The sequence below is a fragment of the Tupaia chinensis genome, unplaced genomic scaffold (assembly GCF_000334495.1).
Source record: "Tupaia chinensis unplaced genomic scaffold, TupChi_1.0 Scaffold149501_1, whole genome shotgun sequence".
Lineage (NCBI taxonomy): Eukaryota > Metazoa > Chordata > Mammalia > Scandentia > Tupaiidae > Tupaia > Tupaia belangeri.
In genome coordinates this window covers 3361156-3376706 of record NW_006209345.1, presented here as the reverse complement: position 1 = coordinate 3376706, position 15551 = coordinate 3361156, and the positions used below count along the sequence as shown (strand labels likewise).

The window sequence follows — 15551 nt, the reverse complement described above, 5'->3', positions numbered from 1 at the left end:
GTGGAACCTCTGGATTCCAGAAAATGTTGAGTGTTTCCTCATCACCTTGTGACTTGACCCCAGTCTTCGCCAAAGGGAGTCTTCAGAATGCCTCAAGGGACAACACATTACAAGCCACGCCTCAGGAGCCTTTTTCACTATGCCTGAATGGTGTTTATATTTTTTGTGGATTCTATGAAACATCTAATAATCAGAAAACTCCACATTAAAAATTCAGGGTGGCTTTTCTTTCAAGAGCCAGAAGGTCCAGCAATACCATGTTGACGTCCTCGCTGGAACTGAGAAGTAGCTGCCCTGGGGCCAGGCCAACTCTGCGGTCCCGACCTCACTCTGGTGTCACTCATTTACTTTGCCTTACCTGCCTGCAAGCTTGCCAGTGCCCACCCACTTAGAACATGCCTGTGAGGTTCACCTCTTAGCAACAACAATAATAAAACAATGAGCAGTCATCTGGGCGCAGGTAATGGCTTATATGGGCTCTCAGATCTGTTTCCTTTTCTTTTCTTTCTCTTCTTCCTTTCCTTCTCTTCTCTTTTCTCTTCTCTTCTCTCTCTTCTTTTCAATTGCCAGAGGGCACCTGCACTTGCCAGAGACAGAGAGAGAGAAAGCACCTCCCCCACAGTGGGGCATGGTCATGCCACAATCCCTTCTCCTCCATTTCTCCATCCTGTTAGGATTTTCAGCATGTCACACCAGGTGTTTTCAAAACCACTGAGGCTGGGATTTGAACCACAGTCAGCCCTGTGGGATTTGGTTTCCTTAACACTAGGTGACAGGGCCAGCCCTCCTAGACCTTCGAGAACAACTTAAAACTCAGCAGTTCATAAAACCTGGAATGGAGGGTAAGATGGGAAAGAAGCCATCCCGAATGGGGAAAGGACTGATAGCAGATCCTTTTTTTTCTTTCCTTTCTAATATAAACAGGCACATTCGAGTAAAGACTGGTGAACATACTAACGGGCCTGCTCTAATGAGTAACTGAGAGTCGCTTCCCATCAGCCTGCTGTGGTTACAATGGAAATGAGGTAGGGCTGCAGATTTAGCAAATACATATGCAGGGTGCACGGAGACACTGAAGATAAGCAACAGATAATCTTTTAATATGAAGGGACTTCAAACAGTTTGTAGAAAATGGAATTAGGGTACAAGTTTATTTTAGTGCAAAAAGTTTTGAAATCCACACATAGTTTTTTCATCATACATATTTTCTATGAATTTTTGAGGACACGCCTCCCCCATTGTGTATGTCCCATGCAATATTTGGGATATCCTATACAAAGAACTTACCTGAAATACAAATGTCACTGGGCTTTCTGTGTGTTTCATCTGACAACCCTGAAAGATAGTCTTAGAATATTAAAAAAGAGTCTTTGGGGCCAGCAGGCAATGTGGTGGTTAAGCAGCTGGACCCCCACATGGTCGATCACAGTTCAAGTCCTGGACCTCGCGGCTTGAAAAACAGTGTGTGTGCATGTGTGTCCAAAATCCTAAGAGGAGAATGGTGGAGAAGAGATTGCAGTGTGGCCATCTCCCCTGGGAGGAGATTTCTCTCTTTCTATCTCCAGCAAGCACATGTAGCCATATGCCCTATAGCAAAAATCTCTCTCTCAAAAAAAAAAAAAAAAAAAAAAAGCCTTAAACATCTTTTCTTTTTTTTCCTTTTCTTTTTTTGAGAGATTTTTGCCGTAGGCCACATGCACTGGGGGTGGGGGAGAGCAGACAAAGTGAGAGGGAGTGAAAAATCACCCCCCAGGGGGATAGCCACGCTGCAATCCTTTCTCCTTTATTCTCCTGGGACTTTGGGGACACAGCGTGATTTTGAAGCCATTGGGTCCGGGATTTGAATCGCCATTAGCCATGTAGGAGTCCAGCAATGTAACTGCTATACCATCTGCCGGTCCCAAATACCACTTTTTAAAATACAATTTGTAGAAACACTTACTTTTGACCAGGCTCCTCAGAGCTGAGTGTGAGCTCTGGATGACAGACATATGGACACTAAGGGAGCCAGGACACAGGGTTGGAGTTGGTGACCCTCTGCAGCCCTTTCTGCTAACTCATTTTCTTTCCATTACAGCCACTGCAGCAGGCACCATGGCGGTGGACGTGGCAGAGTATCATCTGAGTGGTGAGTCCTCATGGCAAGTCCCTCCTTGGATCACACCAGCAGCAGACCTTCTGGGACTACCCGGGGTGGGAGGTATCAGGGGAACATGAATACTGGCTCTGCTTTACTGGCAAAGGTGGTCAGTAACTTGTGCAAGGTCACACAGCCTTGGCGATACCAAGCTTCATCCAGTCTGAGGTCTCCTTGTCTTTCCACTCCGTTGGCTCCTTCCTGCCAAAGTGACTTCATCCATTTGACTTGAGGGGATCCCCTTGTCCCACTGCTCCCTGAGAATGAGCCTGTGACATGAAATTCACTTACCTAGAGCTTTCCTGAAGCTTGCCAGGTAGCCAAGTGAGGAAACCCAGGAAGGTTAATGTTAGATTCAAGGAACATCAAACTCTGAGATCACCCAGGCCAGTAATGGCAATGTGGCCCCCACCTTTCCACCCTGTGCCCCAGGAGACACAGCTAAGCGCTCACAGACTCAAACTGGGGATGGCTGCAAGGCTTCAGGTATAATCAGCAGCCTCTTCAATTGATGACAGGCAATCTCAGGGTTGAAATTGATGCCCCTTCTTTTCTCCTGTGTTCCTCTCCCCATTTACAGAGGGCAAGGGGCAGTGAGTAGGTAACAGGGTCAGGATATGAACCCAGGTCTCCCAACTCCAAGGGCTCCCCATATTACCTCTCCTTCTCTAACACAGTCCCAAGCTAGCCCAGGGCTGAGCCGAAGGGTGGATCAGAGCCACCTTTCTCAACCCTCAGCCAGGAGTCCTCATTTTTACCTGTAGGTTCCCAGATCTTGGCTAATGTCCTAGGGCATTTGCCTTGGGCAAATGATGGAACACCTCTGAGCCTCTGCTTACTCATCTATAAACAGAGGACACTGAAGCCTGCCTCAAGGGCTGTTGGGAAGATTCAGTAAGCTGATGTATGTGATGCGCCCAACACAGTAGGGATCAATTCCAGGACCTTACATGCATCGTTTCCTTTGCCTGGAGTTCTTCCCTGCTTTTGCCTGGCTAAGCCCTTGGGTCTGGGGTGGAGGTTGGTCATAAGCATAGATTTGAAGCAAGACTGTCGACTGTCTGGTAGGGAATCTCTCCTGTGCTCCTCAGCTTCCTCATCTGTAAAATGGGGGTAATACTAGAACCTACCTCACAGGATTGCTCCATGGACTCTAGGGGTTAACACATGCGAAGTGCTGAGAACAGGGCCTGGCCAATAGTAAACAGTGTTTTATAAGAGGAGCTATTATTATTCCTCCACCACCTCCTGTTCATTTATGGTCTTATCTTAGACCTCACTTCCCTTGAGAATTCTTCCCATATTGCCCCAAGGCTGGCACTTGATTAAACCCATCAATATTTATTGATAAATATGAATTGTTACTTCATACCACCTGCCTAGGGTGTTTCCTTTTGTGTCTTCAGCCCTGTCCCTTTTCTGCCATCTGAAGCGTGGGTTTCATTCCTTTGGCCTTCTAGATGCTCCACACAGGGGAGCCTGGCACAGCTTTGACACCTCGCCGTGCTCATCACCCACTTAGACCTGTTCCTGCCCTCTGGCCAGCTCTTTGCTACCAACCAGTCCCACAGTGACCTGGCTGGGACAGGAGTGCATTTCACTCTCTAGTGCACCAGGTGTTTGCCCATCCCATCCTCTGTTCACCAGCTTCCAGAACATTCTGAGCCTTCTCAAGGCTGGGCTTGGGCCCCTCTGTGGAACTCTTCGTTGTGGTTCTCTTTACCTGGTAGATTACATCCCATCCACGATGGTAGAAGTCAGGAAAAGGGTTTACTCATGGCCCCTCCATCCGTGAAACCTGCTCTTTATGACTGTCCTTGGTCTGTCTAGCCCCTCTCCATATTGTGTGGTTTTCACACATCAAACTTGTGTAGTCATACCCTGTTGGGGATTGATTTTTTTTTTTTTCTCCCTTAATGCCGGAAGTGTTTCTCCACATTGCCATAATGCTATCTCGATGACCTCAATTGTCATTCTCAAAAGCCAGTCACATTTCCTAAGACAGCACCACTCCTGGTAGATTACATCCCATCCACGATGGTAGAAGTCAGGAAAAGGGTTTACTCATGGCCCCTCCATCCGTGAAACCTGCTCTTTATGACTGTCCTTGGTCTGTCTAGCCCCTCTCCATATTGTGTGGTTTTCACACATCAAACTTGTGTAGTCATACCCTGTTGGGGATTGATTTTTTTTTTTTCTCCCTTAATGCCGGAAGTGTTTCTCCACATTGCCATAATGCTATCTCGATGACCTCAATTGTCATTCTCAAAAGCCAGTCACATTTCCTAAGACAGCACCACTCCCACCACGCTCTGCACCTAGGTGGGACTTTAGGCTGCTTCCAGATTTCTGTGTTTATAAATATAGCCTCGGTGACTCATACCAGATAGAGAACTTGTTGGGATTTTCCCCTTAGAATAAATTTGCTAAGGTGGACCACTGGAAGGGAGATATTGGGCCATCATCTCTGTTTTCTGGATGAGGAAACCGAAGCCCAAGAGGTGGGGTGCACTGCCTGAGAGTCAAGAAGCCTGCCCCCAGTCTCTGCTAGTCCTCAGCTCCATGAGCTTGAGCAGAGAAACAGATGTGCCCTGAGCCTCTCTCTGCTGCAGTTTTTCTTGCCTAGGAAGCAGGAGTAGGGTCTCATAGGGCATTTGGTGCTGGCACGCATCAGTAGTGAAGGCCAACAGTGTTCCTCAGGAATGGTCATGTGGACTCTGGCTAAGGGCTCCCCCTACTGGAGGGGCCACCACACTGTGTGGCTCCTCCCCCAGTGAGGAACCACTCTCTTCCCGAGTGTCTCACTCTCTTCACCCTGTGCTCTACTCATTCTGGGGAATATTCCTCTTCTGTTCTTCCTGCCCTAAGCTCCCAACCCCTGTGCCTTGGCCTGGCACACTTCTCACTCCTCTTCATGTCTCAGCTTACATGCCTCTCTTCCAGGAAGCCTTCTTGCTGCTCCTGTCAGGATTCCTGGTACCTTGTTTTGGCTATTAATTTACCTACTCTCCCCCACCCCCTGAACTGTGATCTACTTAAGGACAGGGACTGGGGCTGGGGCTGACTGACCCAGCACTGGCTTCCCATGCCCACAGGGTGCTGGCACATAGCAGGTGCTCAGTGCATGTGTGATGATAAATCTCCATCCCTGGGACCAGCAGATGGCATAATGGTTACATCGCTGGACTCCCACGTAGTCGACTACAGTTCGAGTCCCAGACCTGGAGGCTTAAAACTCACGCCAGGTGCATATGTGTGTGTGCCCAAAATTCTGAGAGGAGAATGGAGAAGGGGTTGCAGAGTATTCATCCCCCCTGGGGGGTGATTTCTCACTTTCTGTCTCTCAGTCTCTCCAGTGAGCACACGCACCCTATAGCCAAAATCTCTCTTTAAAAAAATGAAAAATCTCCACCTCTGGGGACCAGCAGTTAGCGTAATGGCTATGTCACTGGACTCTCATGTAGTCAACCGTGGTTCAAGTCCCAGACCCGGTGGCTTAAACTCACACCGGGCGTGTGTGTATGGTTGTGTGCACAAGATCCTGAGAGGAGAATGAAGGAGAAGGGATTGCGGCGTGGCCATCCCCCTCTAGGGGGATGATTTCTCGCTTTCTGTCTCTCTGTCTCTCTCTGTCTTTCTGGTGAACGCACGCACCCTATAGCAAAAACCTCCCCCCCCCAAAAAAAAATCTTCAGCTCTGCATGTCCTCCTCTCTCCACCTTGCTGTTAGGGAACTGCTGTGGGTCAAGACCAGGTTGGACAGTGGTCACCCCTGCTTGCTCTGGAGTCTGGTAGTCAGTTAGAATCCCAGCATCACCCCTTACTGTCTCTGTGACCTTGGATGAGTTCTTTCATCTTTTTGTACCTCAGTTTCCCCATTTGAATTAGGTATAGAGGCAATCCTGAAAATAGTTCAGAGAACTGTGTTTGTCAACAGGGTGATTGGCTGTAAATGAACCGTGATCTCTCACTGGCTTCCTTTGTCTGACTAGGTTTCCTAGTCAAGGGAGACAGGATCTTTCAACATGTATGGTCCCACTACGTGCCAATCACTGTGCTATGACTCGCCAACACAGTCAAGGAGTAGTTAGTCACTATGTTTGGGGACAGCGAAGCTCAGATACAGAAAGTTACTTACTCGTCAGTGAAGAAAAAGCATTTAAACAGCTGGATTCACCTCCAACCCTGCATAGTCTGAAGCCACCTCTTAGTTCAGCTGCGTGTTTATTTGTTTTTGGTAAAAGATCTGTTGAGAAACAAAGTTCTCATATGACACAATTTACCTACCTAAACAGTACCATTTGGTGGGGCTTAGTCTATTGTACAGCCATTGGCACAATTTTTAGAATATTTTCTTTTTTAAAAAAGAATTATTTTACAGGAACCAGCAGTTAGCATAATGGCTATGTCGCTGGACTCCCACATAGTCGACCGCGGTTTGCGTCCCGGAGCCGGTGACTTAAAAACTCATGCCGGGCACGTGTGCGTGTGTGCCCAAGATCCTGAGAGGAGAATGGAGGAGAAGGAATTGTGGCGTGACCATCCCCCCTGGGGGGTGATTTCTTGCTTTCTGTCTCTATGTCTCTCTCTGTCTGTCTGGCGAGCGCATGCGCCCTATAGCGAAAACCTCTCAAAAAAAAAGAATTATTTTATTTAACATTATTTATTTGTTTGTTTGTTTTAATTTGATCAGAGAGGGACATAGCGCGCGTGTGCGAGAGAGAGAGAGAGAGAGAGAGAGAGAGAAAGTGAGAAAGCAAGCCGCCACGTCTGGGACTCGAACCTCAGTTGGCTATATGGGAGTCCAGCACCTTTAACCACCACACCACCTGCTCGCCCCTTTAGAATATTTTCTAGGGACAAGCAGTTGGCATAATGGCTCCTATGTAGTCACTGGACTCCTATGTAGTCGACTGCAATTCGAGTTCCGGACCCGGTGGCTTAAACTCACGCCGGGCACGTGTGCACGCATGCCCAAGATCCTGAGAGGAGAATGGAGGAGAAGGGATTATGGCATGGCCATCCTCCCTGGGGGGGTGATTTCTCACTTTCTGTCTCTGTCTCTCTCTGTCTTTCTGGCGAGAGCACATGCCCTATAGCAAAAACCTCTCCTCCAAAAAAGAGAATATTTTCTAATCAATTTTTAGAAAATTTTCTTTACCTCATAAAATAATTCATATTCCCCCAAACGTCTCCCACCCCTTGACATCACTAGTTTACTTTCTGTCACTGTAGATTTGCTTATTCTGGACATTTCCTATAAATAGAGTCATACACCTTGTAGCTGCTTTCACTTACCTTTTTTTCTTTTTTTTCCGTTTTAATTTTACTATAAAGCACATACACTTGCCCAGGGAGAGACAGAGAAAGTGAGAAAGCACTCCCCCAGAGGAGTGACCACTCTGCAACCCCTTCTTCTCCCTTTTCTTCTTGGGATTTTGAGCATGCATGCACACACACACCTGGCAAGTCGTTCAAGCTGCCAGGTCTGGGACTCAGACCACACAGTGAGCCATGCGAGATCCAGCTGTCTTAACCACCCCGGCTGGCCCCACTTAGCGTGTTTGTAAGGTTCACCCATGTGGTACTTCATTCCCCTTTGTTGCCAAATAACATTCCATTGTAAAGATGTGCTACATTTGGGGAACCAGCAGTTAGCGTAATGGCTATGTCGCTGGACTCCCACATAGTCGACCGCGGTTCGTGTCCCGGACCCGGTGGCTTAAAAACTCACGCCGGGCGCGTGTGCGTGCGTGCCCAAGATCCCGAGAGGAGAATGGAGGAGAAGGGATTGCGGCATGACCATCCCCCCTGGGGGGTGATTTCTCGCTTTCTGTCTCTATGTCTCTCTCTGTCTGTCTGGCGAGCGCACGCGCCCTACAGTGAAAATCTCTCAAAAAAAAAAATTTAAAAAAAGATGTGCTACATTTTATGTAGCACTTGATGAACATTGGATTGTTTTAGATGAGATCTGAGGCAAAAACAGAGTAAAAATGAAGTCATTTCTTTTTCTCCCCCAAATCTCCTTCTTCTTTCCCCAGACTCCACAAGGCTGCTCTGATTATGTGGAGGCAAAAGATCTTATGAAGTCTGTGAGATCAGAGAACTGAAGGGGCAAGAATAACCCTATCTGTTCCAAGCCTAGGGAGCAGCTAACCATGCTCACAGCTCTCCGTCTGCTCCAGTCAGGCGTCTCCCCCGGTAGAACTGTACGGTTTTGTAGAAAGGGGGGTGGAAGCAGAAATCACAGAATGTCTGTCTTGTTCAACTCTTAGCATAAAGGCTGGCACATAGTCAGCACTCCATAGATATTTCCTCAATGAATAAGTAAGTCTGTGCTGAATCAGCTCCCTGCTCCCTGCGTGGGTCTGTAACCACTAGGGGGCCCCTGGGCCCACTAATGAGAGGCTTCTCTTGTCTTGCAGTCATCAAGAGCCCCCCTGGCTGGGAGGTGGGTGTCTATGCTGCAGGAGCCCTGGCACTGCTGGGAATAGCAGCTGTGAGCCTGTGGAAGCTCTGGACATCTGGAAGCTTCCCCAGTCCCTCCCCATTCCCAAATTACGACTACAGGTACCTTCAGCAGAAGTATGGAGAGACCTACACAGAGGCCAGGCAGAAGGTGAGGCTTCTGTCCCCACAGAGCAGAGCTTACTGCATCTCTTGGACATCTGCTAAAGACTATGCATGTGGCCATGCGATGTTCCTATGTCCCTTGTTCTCACCCCTAGAGAGCACCCACCTGGAATGCCCAGCGACCTGGCACACGGGGACCGCCCAGTCGCAAAGGCAGCCTCAGCATCGAGGACACCTTTGAGAGCATCAGCGAGCTAGGGCCCCTGGAGCTGATGGGCCGGGAGCTAGACCTAGCCCCCTATGGGACTCTCCGGAAGTCCCAGTCGGCTGACTCCCTGAACTCCATCTCCTCTGTGAGCAACACCTTTGGGCAAGACTTCACACTGGGCCAGGTGGAGGTGAGCATGGACTATGACGGGGCCTCCCACACCCTGCACGTGGCCGTGCTGCAGGGCAAGGACCTCCTGGAGCGGGAAGAAGCCAGCTTCGAGTCCTGCTTCATGCGCGTCAGCCTCCTGCCCGACGAGCAGATCGTGGGCATTTCTCGGGTAAGTAGAGCTGGGGAAGGGGAGGGGTATGCCCTGGGCTCCCTAGAGTCCTCCTCAGGTCTGCTGGGCCAGGCAGGAGTCTAAGAGGCATGAGAGAGAGATCTGGATGCTGATCTCAGAGCCGAAGGTGTAGACCGTAGTGAGGACAAAAGTGGATTGGGGAAGCGCCTGAGGGCTGCCCTCGTGCGCAGTCTCAGCCCTGTGCCACATGACACAGAGGGTGGTAACTGTCCATTTTCATACTGCCCCTATGTCACCATGGTGTCCTGGTGGGAAAGGACTAACTGGAGGAGAACTTAAGAACAGGACTTGTGGGACCAGCAGATGGCATAATGGTTATGTCGCTGGACTTCCACGTGGTCGACCATGGCTTGAGTCCTGGACCTGGTGGCTTAAAATTCATGCCGGGTGCATGTGTGGGCATGCCCAAAATCCTGAGAGGAGAATGGAGAAGGTCCCACACCCTGCACGTGGCCGTGCTGCAGGGCAAGGACCTCCTGGAGCGGGAAGAAGCCAGCTTCGAGTCCTGCTTCATGCGCGTCAGCCTCCTGCCCGACGAGCAGATCGTGGGCATTTCTCGGGTAAGTAGAGCTGGGGAAGGGGAGGGGTATGCCCTGGGCTCCCTAGAGTCCTCCTCAGGTCTGCTGGGCCAGGCAGGAGTCTAAGAGGCATGAGAGAGAGATCTGGATGCTGATCTCAGAGCCGAAGGTGTAGACCGTAGTGAGGACAAAAGTGGATTGGGGAAGCGCCTGAGGGCTGCCCTCGTGCGCAGTCTCAGCCCTGTGCCACATGACACAGAGGGTGGTAACTGTCCATTTTCATACTGCCCCTATGTCACCATGGTGTCCTGGTGGGAAAGGACTAACTGGAGGAGAACTTAAGAACAGGACTTGTGGGACCAGCAGATGGCATAATGGTTATGTCGCTGGACTTCCACGTGGTCGACCATGGCTTGAGTCCTGGACCTGGTGGCTTAAAATTCATGCCGGGTGCATGTGTGGGCATGCCCAAAATCCTGAGAGGAGAATGGAGAAGGGTTTGCGGTGTGGCCATCCCCCCCTACAGGGTGATTTCTCACTTTCTGTCTCTTTGTCTCTCTCTGTCTCCAGTGAGCACACATGCCCTATAACAAAGCAGCAAAAATCTTTCTCCCTAAAAAAAAAAAAAGAACAGGACTGGTTAGAGAAGGGTAGGAAATGAGCAGAGCTCAGGGTAGAGTGGTTCCGTGTCTGGTAACAGGAGGGGCCATTCCACACAAGTCTGAAGGGATGGGGGGGGGAGGGTGAAGTAATGACCCAAGAGCAGAGAAGCATGTGGAGAGGGCTACCATGATAGGAACTGTGCCCTGTGAAAAAGGGACAGTCAGCCCACAGTAATACACAGAGAAAGACGTCAGGAAATAAGCCCCGACCTCCCGCTGACCTCGAGCTCCCTTCTGGTGACCCCTAGTCACTAATTCCTCCAGAAGCCAGGGGCCAAAGAAGCCTATAGAAGTCAACTCCTGGGGCTGAAAGCTGAGTAGGTAAGGACAGAGAAAAATCCTGAGGGGTGCCAGGGGGCACCCAACACCCTCTCTACACTTTCTGCTGTCCAAGAGGAAGCCAAGCCAATAGTAGACACACCCAGCTGCCCAGCAATGGGACCTGGGGGGCCAGTCAGATGCTGAGGTGTCCTCTGAGATGGGCAAGGTTGACATGTATGACCTCTGACCAGAGTGTGCGGACCAAGTGCCTTCTGAGCCTTTGGAGACCTAATTGGGTTTGCCGCTTTTAACACACAGAAAATGACTGGCAGGACTGGCTCATAGCCTAGTGGTTAAGAGAGCTGAGCCCCACATGGCTGACTACATGGTTTGAATCCCAGCCCCAGCAGCTTGAAAAATACACACAGGCGTGTGTGCTTGTGTGTGTGTGTGTGTGTCTCAAGTCCTAAAATGATGGTACAATGGAGGAGAAGGGACTACAGCATGACCACACCCCATTGGGGGTGCTTTCTCCTTCTCCCTCTCCCTCTCTGTTTCTCAATCTCTCTCTGGCTAGCACACATGCCCTCTGGCAATTAAAACAAAGAAGGAAAAAAGAAGAAGAAAGTTGGCTGACTCAGAGGTGGACACTCTCTCCTACGCCAGCCTACTCCCATTACCTTGGGAGGACCTAGGACTGACCACCAGCCTATATATGTAGGATACCAAGAAGGGGTGACCCAGCTTTCAAGAGGTAGTATACTGGGTGGTAGGAGCAGGACCCTGGAGCCTGACTGGCTGGGTTCAAGTCCCAGTCCTACCACTTTCTAGCAGTGTGACCTTGAGCAAATCATTTAAGCACTCTGTGACCCTGTTTCCCCACCTGTCATAATGGGTATCATAATGACTTAAGAAGGGATAGGTTAATACACATAAAGTCCTGAGCCCAGGCCTTGGTAAGTGCTCAGTGGTAGCCTCTCAGGACCACGGCAGGCTCCTGTCAAGCCTGCCCCACACTGCCTGTGGCCTGGGCTACCTGCAGAGTCAGGGTTCAAACAGCCCTCGAGGAGGGACGTTGGCAGTCATTAGTCATGACAAGTGCTTACAGCTGGGTTTATAGAGGCCAACACATTCATGATTCCCTCATGAACTCCCTGAGGCTGACAGGACAGACTTTAGGGCACCTCACAGATAAGGAAACAGGCTCAGGAAAGTGCTTTGCCCAAGATGACCCAGAAGTAAGTAGATTTAGGACTTGAACCCAGGGTTTGCAGGAAATCTAGGACTTGACACCAGGGTTCCCATCCTCTCCTACCCTTGTGTCCACAAAGTACAATGAGCAGAGAATGGTCCCTACGGGCAGGGGACAGCCAAGAACCTTATTTGACCAGAAGAAGGAGAGAAGAGCATGAAGAGCGTGAACGCTGAGGTCAGGAGATTAGGGAGTGGGTTTATCCACAGGGGCCAGAAGCCCTCGAAGAGTCTGGAGCAGGGGATTGTGACTCCCAGGGAGCACTTTCCCAGAGCACAGGCAGGGACAGAAGAGAGTGGTCCGGGGAAGCTGGAGGTGCTGGTGGATTTATTCCCAGGAAAGCAGGCTTCTTAGCATCAAAACCTGGCCAATCCCACCAAGTGGGTGGCTGCCCCCAGCTGGGCAGCCCTCATCATCAGGCAAGGTGCCAGGGATGAGAACTTCTCTCTTCAAATACCAACCAGTGACTAAGGCAGCCCCCAAGGAAGAGGGAGCAGTGCTTGCAAGTGTGCTTTCCCAGGGGCCTGCCCACAGCTTCCTGGGATGAGGCCAGTGGTGCCCACCCGGCAGGACTAAGCTTGGAGTCTTCCCAGTCTACCCTACCTAGTTCCACCCTTCCTTCCATCCCTCCCTCCATCCCTCCGCCCTCCAGCATTCATAATCCTGAGCTAGAATCTGCAGGGGACTAAGGCTCGATGGCTCTTTGCCCCACAATTACCCCATATCCACTGCATGCCTGCCCTGGGGTAGATTCTCCAGATGCAAGGAAAATGGAGACCAGCTCATCCAGAGCATGGCGAACGGTTTGTGGCCAGCCACTAAGAGCCATGGGCACTGAGAATGAGCATTAGTTGGAATTGAGTTGTGGAATCTAAACGCCAGGCCACTCGATTGGCCACCCCTGAGAAGAAGACAGGGGACTTTTAGACATTCAAGGCTGAGCCACCAAAGGAAGGATTGGGACTGAGGGGTGGGGACAGCAGAGCCAGGACTCTAGCACAGGTCTCTGAACTCCCTGCCCAGTGCTTTCTCCCTGAAGTGACCATACAGGCCCCTGGCTGCCACCTCTCCAGCTCTGGAGCTCCCTCCATGGCCTGTTCTCTCTGCAGATCCAGAGAAATGCCTACTCTATCTTCTTCGATGAAAAGTTCTCCATCCCCCTGGATCCCACAGCCTTGGAGGAGAAGAGTCTGCGGTTTTCTGTGTTTGGCATTGATGAAGATGAACGGAATGTCAGCACGGGGGTGGTGGAGCTGAAGCTTTCTGTGCTTGACCTCCCACTGCAGCCCTTCAGTGGCTGGCTCTACTTACAGGACCAGAACAAGGTAAGTCTGACCTGACGTGGTGAGCCTTTTCACCCTTGAAGAGAGCACACACATATGTATTTTGTATTTTGTTTATTTGTTTGTTTAAGAGAGAGATCTTTGCTATAGGGTGCATGTACTTGCTGGAGAGACAGAAAGTGAGAAATCACCCCCCAGGGAGGATGGTCATGCCACAGTCCCTTCTCCTCCATTCTCCTCTTGGGATCTTGGACATGCACACACATGTACCTGGCATGAGTTTTAAGCTACTGGGTCTGGGACTTGAACCATAGTTGACTAGATGGGAGTCCAGTGACATAACCATTATGCGATCTACTGGTCCTCCACACACATGTACTTTCAAGGGAGCATCATTAGGAGAGCAGAGGGGTCCTGAGCTGCTTTCATGGAAACTGCTTGCTGTAAGCAAGACAAAAACTTTTTTTTTTTTTTTGGAGAGGTTTTTGCTATAGGGTGTGTGCGCTCGCCAGACAGACAGACAGAGACAGAGAGACAGAAAGCGAGAAATCACCCCCCAGAGGGCATGGCCACACCGCAATCCCTTCTCCTCCTTTCTCCTCTCAGGATCTTGGGCACGCACGCACATGTGCCCGGCGTGAGTTTTAAGCCACCGGGTCCAGGATGCAAACTGCGGTAGACTATGTGGGAGTTCAGCAACATAGCCATTACGCTAACTGCTGGTCCCAAGACAAAAACATTTTGACATAACTACAATTTTATTTCACATTAACAAAACAGTGAAGACAACTTTCATTGTGAAGATCTAATTACAATAATAAATAAAATAATTTATACAAAAATAAAAAACATCTTGACCACTGTTTATAGCCTATCTATAGTGCCCTTAACCTTCAAATCTTCAGAGCTTCTGTTACAGAAGCATGCTCTGGCCCTAAAGTGGATTATTTCAGACAGAGGCCAAGCTGAAATTTACCTTTGTACGTGTAGGAGTACTCAGGGAACAGAATTGTTTTTTAAGCAAATGAGCTCTTTCCATTCCACTTGAATCTCTATGCACTATTATCATAGAAGTTTTTCTTAGTCTGGAATGAGGAGACAGAATTGCATTTGATTGCTACATTTGAGCAACCTCTGGCTCTCCTTCCAAGGTAGGCCCCACACCCTGAGAAAGGAGGTGCATTCTCCATGAAGTTGAGTTGTGGGGAGTGCAGATGTGTCCCTTTCTCATCTTGCCAGCCTGGTACCCTGGTAAATGGAGCCCCTTCTCTATAGAAGAGAAAGCTTCTGCCTTTCCCTAGCAGTCGAGGCCTTTCCCTGGACCCTCAAGTCCTGGAGGGACAAGCCTTCTGAGTCACCCACCTGTCCTGCAGGTCGCCGACGCTGTGGGGGAGATCCTGCTCTCCCTCAGCTACCTCCCTACGGCTGAGCGCCTAACCGTGGTTGTGGTGAAGGCCAAGAATCTCATCTGGACCAACGACAAGACCACAGCGGGTAATGCCTGCTGGCTGGCTGCCTAGCTCCCCCGTGTGGCCCAGTGGAAGTGACTGCGGGCATGGGGAGTTATCAGCACTGCAGGGCAGAGTGCCAGGGTCTCTCACAGCTGCAGCAAAGCCCAGGAGCCAGTCACAGTAGGAGATTAATCTGGCTGGGAGACATGAGAATCCTGGAGAATGGCAGGGAGCCCTGTGAAGGCAGAGTGATGGCAGGGGCAGGGAGTGGAGGGGACAGGGCAATGGGGGCAAGGAGATGGGAAAAGTGATGTGGGGGCCAGGGAAATGGTAGGGCAGAGTGACGTAGGGGGCCCACTAATGAGGGGCCAGGACAACGGTAGTGCAGTGATGTAGGGAGCAGGGCAATGGGGGTACAGAGGGATGGGGGCAGCGTGACGGGGGGCCAGGGCAATGAGAGGCAGAGTAATGGGGGTCTAAGAACAGGAGCAATACTCAGGGCTGGGAGCAATGGGCATGAACCAAGATGGGCACCTACTTCTCAGAACTGGGATTCACGCTAGAGATGTGAGCAGCGCCACAGAGGCAGAGCAGTGTTCCAGACTCTAAGCAGGAACCAGGGGGTAGGCTTCAGGCAGGACCTATTGCCCAGGTCTGTAAGGAGCCTCCAGCCCCTCCGAAAGCAGTGAGCAACGGAAGCAGCTGCTCTCTGAAGACAGAGGAGATCTGCAAGTCTGGAGGAACCCCGGGTCCAGGCAGGCGGAACAAGGACACCCGGTGGGTGACAGGTGATGGCCAGACGGCAGCTTGTTATTTCAGAGCTGCACGCCATTGAGTCAGGCTCT

The 15551-nt window shown here is 50.4% G+C and overlaps 1 protein-coding gene across 1 annotated transcript in view; it reads left to right on the top strand.

Moving 5' to 3' along the window:
* Positions 1 to 15551, top strand: part of SYT12 (synaptotagmin 12) — a 24298-nt gene that overhangs the window by 4357 nt on the left and 4390 nt on the right. Inside the window, exons 2-6 of the mRNA XM_006171306.2 lie at positions 2078 to 2128; positions 8563 to 8756; positions 8866 to 9258; positions 13082 to 13297; positions 14629 to 14749. Coding sequence (XP_006171368.1) covers positions 2095 to 2128; positions 8563 to 8756; positions 8866 to 9258; positions 13082 to 13297; positions 14629 to 14749 — 958 coding nt within the window. The 5' untranslated portion in view covers positions 2078 to 2094. The remainder of the gene's footprint in view (positions 1 to 2077; positions 2129 to 8562; positions 8757 to 8865; positions 9259 to 13081; positions 13298 to 14628; positions 14750 to 15551) is intronic.